This window comes from Callospermophilus lateralis, chromosome 8, assembly GCF_048772815.1.
Source record: "Callospermophilus lateralis isolate mCalLat2 chromosome 8, mCalLat2.hap1, whole genome shotgun sequence".
Taxonomy (NCBI): domain Eukaryota; kingdom Metazoa; phylum Chordata; class Mammalia; order Rodentia; family Sciuridae; genus Callospermophilus; species Callospermophilus lateralis.
The window spans coordinates 77,781,938-77,790,915 of NC_135312.1; the positions used below are offsets into that span (position 1 = coordinate 77,781,938).

The 8,978-nt window shown below is 34.8% G+C and overlaps 1 protein-coding gene across 1 annotated transcript; it reads left to right on the top strand.

The window, feature by feature from the left end:
- The first annotated feature begins 788 nt into the window (after positions 1–788).
- Tram1l1 (translocation associated membrane protein 1 like 1) lies at positions 789–1,907 on the top strand. Its single transcript, XM_076865154.2, has one exon. The coding sequence runs from the start codon at positions 789–791 to the stop codon at positions 1,905–1,907; it is 1,119 nt and encodes a 372-aa protein (XP_076721269.2).
- Positions 1,908–8,978: the final 7,071 nt, after the last annotated feature.

Genomic DNA, 8,978 nt, shown 5'->3' on the forward strand with positions numbered 1-8,978 from the left:
ATATGACTGATTTTAAAAGCACAGTAGTGAGAAGTACATTTCTGGAGAGCCAGACTGGATTTAAATGTTGGCTGTGAATATGTGATGGTCAGCCTGTGAATGGCTTAACTTCCCTGTGCTTTCAGTTTCCTGTCCTTCAAAAACAAAAACAAACAAACAAACAAAAGTGGTGGTGATGGGGGGCGGGGATTCTATCAATATCTACTTTGCGTGCTTTCTAGGAAGGTTAAATTTGTAAGTAAAAACAAAGTGCGTGGAATGACATCTGGTAAACAGTCAGCACGATGAGAGTTGGCAGAGAGGTGACGATGAGGAGGAGGAGGACTGATGATAAAGACGATGATGACGACGACAACGACACTGTGGTTGTGATTTACAACCTGAGAAAACACAACTAGAGCTCTATCCGTGCTGTCGCATTTATAACGAGGATGTCCCTGAAGAAAAGCTCCGAGGTGCCTCTGGGCGGAGGCAGTGGACGTGAAGAGCTGCGATCCGCGAGGAAGATCCTCGCTCTCCGCCGGGGCCTGGCGCCGGGTAGGGGCGCGGCGCTCGATTTCCTTCCCTGCCTCTGCCGTACCCCTGGTGCGCATGCTCGGACCCGCTCGGGGGCCCCACAGCCTTTGATTTATTTATTTTATTTTTTTTTTCCGGGCAGTCGCTACGACCCTGGGCTGGTGGCTCCGGCATGGGGAGTGGAGCCCCCGGAGCTGCGGCAGCGGCGTGGTGAGGGAGCAGCCAGAGGGAGGCAGCTGCGGCTCGGCGGTGAGTATCCGGGAAGCGCCGCCATGGGGCTCCGTAAGAAGGGCACCAAGAACCCCCCGGTGCTGAGCCAAGAATTCATCCTGCAGAATCATGCGGACCTCGTCTCCTGCGTGGGGATGTTCTTCGTGCTGGGGCTCATGTTCGAGGGAACGGCCGAAGTGTCGATCGTTTTCCTCACTCTTCAGCACAGCGTTGTGGTCCCTGCGGAAGAACTGGCTGCGGGATCCAAGACGCTGTATCATTACGGGGTCAAAGATTTGGCCACGGTCTTCTTCTACATGCTGGTGGTGATCATCATTCACGCCACGATCCAGGAGTACGTCCTGGATAAAATCAGCAGGAGGATGCAGTTCACCAAAGCCAAACAGAACAAATTCAATGAGTCTGGCCAGTTTAGTGTATTCTACGTTGTCTCCTGTATCTGGGGCACGATCATCCTCATGTCGGAAAACTGCCTGTCAGACCCCACTCTCCTGTGGAGGACTCATTCCCACACCATGATGACGTTTCAAATGAAGTTTTTCTACATCTCACAGTTGGCTTACTGGTTTCATGGTTTTCCGGAACTCTACTTCCAGAGAATCCGAAAACAAGATATCCCTAGTCAACTCATCTACATTGGTCTTCACCTCTTTCACATCACTGGAGCCTATCTCTTGTACTTGAATCACCTGGGACTACTTCTTTTGGTGCTGCATTATTTCGTTGAATTGATTTCCCACCTGTGCGACGTGTTCTATTTTAGTGATGAAAAGTACCAGAAGGGGGTTTCTCTGTGGACCATCGTGTTTGTCCTGGGGCGACTCACGACTTTAGTTGTTTCATTAGTCACTGTTGGGCTACACTTGGTTGTATCCCATTCCCGGGATGGGGATACGGATTCCATCAGTGGAAACGTCAACGTGTTGGCCGCGGAAATCGCTGTTCTGTCGTCCAGTTGCACCATCCAAGCATATATAACATGGACCTTACTGACAGTCTGGCTTCAGAGGTGGCTAGAGGATTCTCATCTTCAGGCCTCGAGTCTGAAGAAGAAAAAAACCATGATTAAAGGCCGGTCTTCTAGAAAAGGAACAGAAAATGGAGTGGAGACTGCAAACAGAGTAGATGCCCCGCCAAAGAGGAAAGAGAAAACTTCATAATGATTTATAAGCTAATTGAGCAATAGCTCCAAAGGAATCTGCTCTATACTATGAGATCTCTCTCTGTGTGCTAGAGATTTTTTCTGTTCTTCAAAATAGTTTGTGCTCTTTGATCATTGCTATTGTACTGTTTAATGTGTACTTTAAGTAATTTGAGGGGAGGATAAGTGGAAAACATTTTGGTTAAGACTAAGCTACACAACATCAAAATAGTGAAAAAAAAACTTAAGGATAACTATGATATTTTGTTTTTGATTTTTTTGCCTAGAACATTTCCTAATGATTTGTGGAGTTGACTATAAAATTCCTCAATAAGTGATAACAATTTCTTGCTCCCATCAATCTTCTATGGTATTAACAAAGTGGATTGTTATAGCAAGGTCATATTTTTAATATTCTCTTTCACAAGAATATGGAAAATTCTTTAAAGATGGAAGTTAAATCAGTGTTCTCTAATTGTTATTTTTTCGTTGTTTAGAATTTGCAATTGAGCAAAAATTTGTAAAACCATCAAAATAGTCATGTGTTTTATAGGGAGTGATTGTTAATGCTACATCCCCATTGAAGAATCCAAAAACTAATAGATAAAATATATGGAGACTTATTGCCATATATATTGAATCAAAATATCTTTAATTAATATAAAGTATTACTTAAGAGGTAAAGTCATTCCTGTCCATTTTTAACACTTGTAAATGGGAACTCATAAAATTAAAAATGACTGAAGAAAAGATATAAGACTTAGTCATTTTTTTATGTTCATTAATAATGATTTAATGAGGATTCATAAATTTCATTCATGAATTCAAAATTCATAAACCATTTTGAATAATAATGCTGGATTTAAATGAATAAAAAGAATGTTAGCTAAATACATTTGGAAACCCTTTAATGCTTAAATTTTAAATAATTTGAAAGTCAGGATAAATTAATGAAAGTTTTTTTTTAATAATTTTATATGTACTAGAGAGGCTGAGTCAGGAAGATCAAAATATTTGAGGACTTCTGCAATAGCATCAGAAGTTTTAAGGACTTTAAGTTGACTTGGCTACTTAGCATTACCCTGTCACAAAAAAGAAAAAAAAAAAAGCTAAATGGGACTTTAGCTCAGTTGTATAGCACCCACCACTGGTTGCAATTCCCAATACTCCAAAAATAAGTAAGTAAAATTTAATAGTCTTTTAATTATAGCTTAATTCCATCTTTCCATCTTTATTGTGAAACATTTATATATGTTAAGGCATGTTTTGGAGACTATATATATCATATATTAACAGAAGCCAATTTAAATGATGGACTTTAGGGAGATAAATGTTTATACTGGCCTTCCTTTAATTCTCAATTTGGTTTCATGTCCATATTGTGAATCTTTACATTTCCAATTTCTTTTACTATGTTTCTCATCTCTACTTTTGATAGCCCTCACTTAGACCTATTGTAAGTAATTCAACTTTTTCAACCAATAGAGTTTGTGAAAATTAAACTTGATATACTAATATCACAGACCACAGATGGAAGAGCCATTCTTGGAGTATTTTCTAGTCTATCTGCTTTCACAGGTAAGTAACAAAACAAATTTTCTTCTTTGTTAACTATAGAATTCATCGATCTACATTTTTTTTTTGTCCATTGCCTAATACTATGTTCACAATTTATTATTAGCATATGTTCTGAAGTTTAAAGTGATGTAATTCACATTTGGACCAACTGTTGCACAATTTATAAATCAAAGATTTCCAGCTTCTCATGTAATAGAGAACTAGACAATTCTTTCTCACATCCCTTACTATAAAGGAATTCTAGCATGTTACTTGCAGCCCCATTCCTGCTATTTGTTAGATACTTCACTCTCAAGTAAGTACAGCCCTGACTCAAACTGGCCAAAGACTTTAGGACAGTTATTGTCTTACATGACTGAAAATGTCAAGAGTTTATTTTGGCTTCGACGGAAATATAATTAGAGTCTTCAGGTTTTCCTGGTTCAATCCCTCTCAGATTAACTTTTGTATGGCAGAAAACAACTGTAGTTATTCTAGGTTTTATATCTGCAACATTCTGACAAAGAGGAAATAAGAAAACCAGATTTCTTAAATTCCCAGAACAATGACTTAAGTAAACTTAACTTTTAGTGATCCACTTGATAAAAGGGTTTATGCTTCATCAGTAGAAAAAGGCAAAATTTTGTTGTTGTTTTAGATCTCAAGTAGCAATTATTCAGGAGGAAAAATAAATAAGGATATTCTAGGCACATCTCAGCTACTCCTGAGTTCATTAAATATGACCAAAATATAAAAATCTTTCAAATTATAAAATTCACATTACAAATGGCATTCAGCCCAATACAATTTAAGTCTCTCTTTTAAAAAAATATCAAAAATTCGTAATAAATCTTTTTTTTATAATTGGTTTATTGTTATAGAACCAAATGGAAACATACATTCCCATTATGATTTAAGACATTATTTAAACCAGCATTAGTTAACCTCTTTAAATCTCAAATAGCTGATTAATCACCAAAGACTGCAATAGTCATAAAGATATGTTTGATACTTAAAAGTTTTACACTTGATTTATTAGCTTTAGTGACTTTCTCCTTACTTAAGGTTGCAGGCTTAGATGTCCTAGGATGGATTCAAAGTATTATTTCTTTTCAAAACAAAATTCTACTGGCATTTAAATAAATGTGTATTTCCTTTTCCTTACAAATACTATGGATGTGTCTCAGCCTACAATCTTGTAAAGGACAAACATTTTAGGTCTTACTATTCTACTTACTGATCAGTATAACCTGTTTCATTTCAGTAAGGAAGCTAATTTTGCAACATATTCCTTTGTTTATTTTTTATCAGTATTTATTTATCTGTAGAAGAACCATTTATAGTAATTACAAGCTACTGTTGGAATAGACCACATTAATAGCCTTTTAATTTGGTAAAATCAATAGTAGTTTTAACATCTCATGCAATTGAATTGATAATAATTTACATAGAGTAACAAAAGGTTTCTTACCAAGGCTTTAAACAGGAAATGTCACAATATAAATTTCTTAAAAGTTCTTGGGGGATGCTTGAGAATGTGGCATGTGGAGTGGGCAGGGATTTGGGTCCTTACATTGTGGCAGAGAACACCTTCCAGTTTGGGGAGCAGATTTTTGTAACCTGGAGACAAAGAAGTGACTTGGCTGGCTGGAGAGGATAGACAGTATTGGTGAGTAGATGACGGTAATAGATTCTTAGTAACATCTAATAAAATAACTGGAGATTTCATCCTTTCACCTCCTGAACTTCTCTGGAAATAAAGAATATTTTTCCACACTACCATCTTTCAATCAAATTTACATCATGTGAGAAACTACCCACACTTTATGGAATGGAGTAGTACTTGTCAGTGACCCTCAATTATGTAGAAAAATTATAAGTTCTTCATATAAAAAAACATACATTTTTTAAATCTTAAATTGGAATTTTCTTGTAATTATACAGTCAATAGGCTGCCTATATTTTGCAATTTAAATCCCTATAAGGAAGTTCTTTTTAATCTCAGTACCATCTTTGGCACTTTTAAGATTCAATAAATGTGGAAAAATTCAACCATTAAGAATTCTGGCCTGGCGCAGGAGAGCATGCCTGTAATGCCATCAATTGGGGAGGCCGAGACAGAAGGATCATGAATTCATAAACCAGCCTCAGCAGAAGCAAAACATTAAGCAACTCTGTAAGACCCTGTCTCTAAATTGTAAAGTAGGGCTGGGGATGTGGCTCAGTGGCAGAGTGCACCTGAGTTCAATCTCTGGAATTCCACCTCCCCCCAGAAAATAACGAAATCTGTTCCTGATGTTATTACCTTTATTACATGCATTTTCTTTTATTCTGGTGGGTGATATCATTAGTGTTTTGTGCTAAAGCATTATGCCAGCTAATCTTTTTCATTTTAAATCTCAGAAATGTATCGATGTATAAATTGACTACTGGAAGGGATATTTACATAGCTAGACATATTGTAGTAGAATGTGATAAATGGTTAAAGGTTCACTTGAATTTAAAAGTGAAAAGGGTTAAATTACCTTCACAGTGATGCTATGTATATCTTTTAGCCAGTTTAGAAGTGACTAATGTCACTGGTGAGGGATGTATCTACTCAATGATTCAGGCAAAATGCCATTTTTTAAAAAAGACAAGTCCCTAAATTAAAAAAAATAAAATAAAAAGTGTTCAATTTGTTGGGCAGGTAGTGCACAACTGTTAATAGTAGCAGTTTGGAAATCTGAGGCAGAAGGATTAAAAGTTTAAAACCAGCCTCAGCAACTTAATTAGGCCTCAAGCAACTTAGAAAAACCTTGTCTTAAAAACCAAAAGGGCTGGAGATGTGGCTCTCTATTTGAACACTCCTAGGTTCAATTTATTGTACAAAAAAAAAAAAAAAGTATTCAGTTTGAACATCAAATTAAATAATGTCAGTGTACAGAATCTCATGGTTCAGGAATTTTTAAGAGCATTTACTACTGCCCAACCAGAATTTCTCCTAAACTATCATACATTGAAAGAATTTTTGTCCCAAAATAAATTTAATATTTCACTCTCTTACAGCCTTTATTACTTACTTAACTACAAAAAAAAAAAAACCTGCTTCCTTATCTCAGCCTTCAAAACTAATAAATACCAAACTGACATAGTTATCAATGCAAATATTGTTTGTAAGATTTAAATCTTTTAAAGATATTTCCCATTATACTGATATATACCCAGCAGACAAAGCTAATTATATGATTATAAATAATCATGCCAGAAGAAGTCAGGGTCAATCCCCACTGTGATCCCAGAGCCCTGTGAACTTAGGAAGAGACTTAAACATTCTAAGAAACAAATTATAAACCACTAAAACAATACAGATATTTATCTTTCTGAAAAAAAAATGCCATGAGGTTTAATCATATATACATTTACAGTGTCACAATTTATTGTGAACATGTGTGTATGATGTTTTTTATGTATTTACATGTACTTCATATATATGCATAGTCTCATTTAACATAACATTAATATGTATTACATACATGAGTCTCTGTGTTTATATATGTATATATACTTGATCACATATGTACACACATTTATAGATTTTTTTCTTATTTATTTTTTGTGGAACTTTATTTTAGGGAAGTTTATAATCACAGTGCAAATTAGGGGGTAATCCAAGGTATTTCCACAGAACCCTTGAAGCCCCCCACAACTTCCTGGGCTTTTAACAGGAATGTTGAAATAAAAATGTATCATGTGCATATCACATGATACACTTTTTGATCAACCAGTAAATCTACATTGATGCATCATTATCACCTGTTACATAGTCTACGGGTTTTGGCAAATATATAATGACATGTATTCATTAAAACAAATAATGGATACATATTATTATATCCATTATTACCTGTATCCATAACATACAGTTGTCTCACTGCCCTAAAAATCCGTGTTCAATCTGTTTATCCATACTTAGCCTGTAGATTTTTAAGTACTGTAAAACTGTATGGCATTATTTTTTTCTCCATGTCCAGGTAAAACACAATAAAAAATTCAAGTGTAGTGAGTCTATTTCCCAAAATTTTGACGTTCTGTAGACTAAATAAATAGTGTCTATTACAATATATGTGCTTATAATTAAAATGTGTAGAAATTCACTTCTGAGTCAATCCATAGTAATTATATACTATATATTCCTCACATAAATTACAGAAAATGCTGTTATCATAATAAAATAATATTATAAATCCCAGGATTGAATAAGGCCATCTAAACAACAGGTGTGTACATGGAGGAGAAGAAAGTCCAATGCTTACCTTTGGAACATCCATATAGAAATCACATAAGAATAAAAGCCAACAAGAGAAACTTAAATATATCAAGAACTATGTAATGTTTTGAACAACCAACAATAAAAATTAATTTAAAAAAAAAGAGAAACTTAATAATGACTGATAGGGAAAGAGAAAGATGCAAAGACTAAAACTATATCGCATCACAGATGCAATCCTTAGTGATGTCTGGTAAAGCAGGTTAAAAAAAAAAAGGTGAACAATATCGCAGCAGTCAAAACAAAGTATTAATAGAATTATGGTAAAATTCTGTTCAATAGTATTGAAAGATAAATTTCCTTAAGATTAGAAATACTAAAATTTCACTTTTGGCAACAGGTATGGTATTGGCATTTTGTGAGATCAGATTTAGTAAAATGTTGGGGATGAGAATCCTATTGAAATGGATTGAAGGAAAAATACAGTGTTAGGATATGTCATATTACAAATATGGTCTCTACTTATCTGCATAAAAGTGGAACAAAGAATTACAAGAAGTATTCATATTATCCCTTGTGCAATAAACAAAGAGGAGGGTGTAGTCAAGAGAGTTTGTTTTGTTTTTATTGTAATTAATTTTATGATAGATGAGAGAAGGAAATATTTGTATATTTACAGTCTAAGAAGAGATGAGGTGACAGAGGAGATAAAAGAAAACTGCAGGGCAAGATTACGTTGCCTAAATCCACTCAAGAAATGTATACATAATATGAATTCCTAATTGGAGAAGAGCATTTTTGAATTATTTGAAATAAATCTTGTTGCACAAGATAGTTTATGAAACATTTACACACAACAGTTATATTACACACAACAGTTATATTACACACAACAGTTATAGTTTTTGAAACATTTACACACAACAGATTGTATTTATATGTGTGTGTTACATTTTTTACTGTTTTATTATGTTTTTAGTCAACATAATTACCATTAAAATCCAAGCAGAATTAATAGTATAAAGGATTTGAAATAATGGTGTTATTTACCTCTTTTTGCAGAGGATTATTTTCCAGAAAAGCAAAGATAAAATCTATTCAAACAAGAAAGACATTATACTAAGGATTTGCAATAGTCTTTCTTTCTTTGGCTAACAAATTGACAAATATTTAACTGTGTGCAGTGTTGGTAAGAAAGTCTTTCTCTGTCAGTCAATTAAATACCCTACTCTAGTGCCCAGAGAGAGTAATTATCCTCAAAAAACAGCATACTCCTGTTAAAAA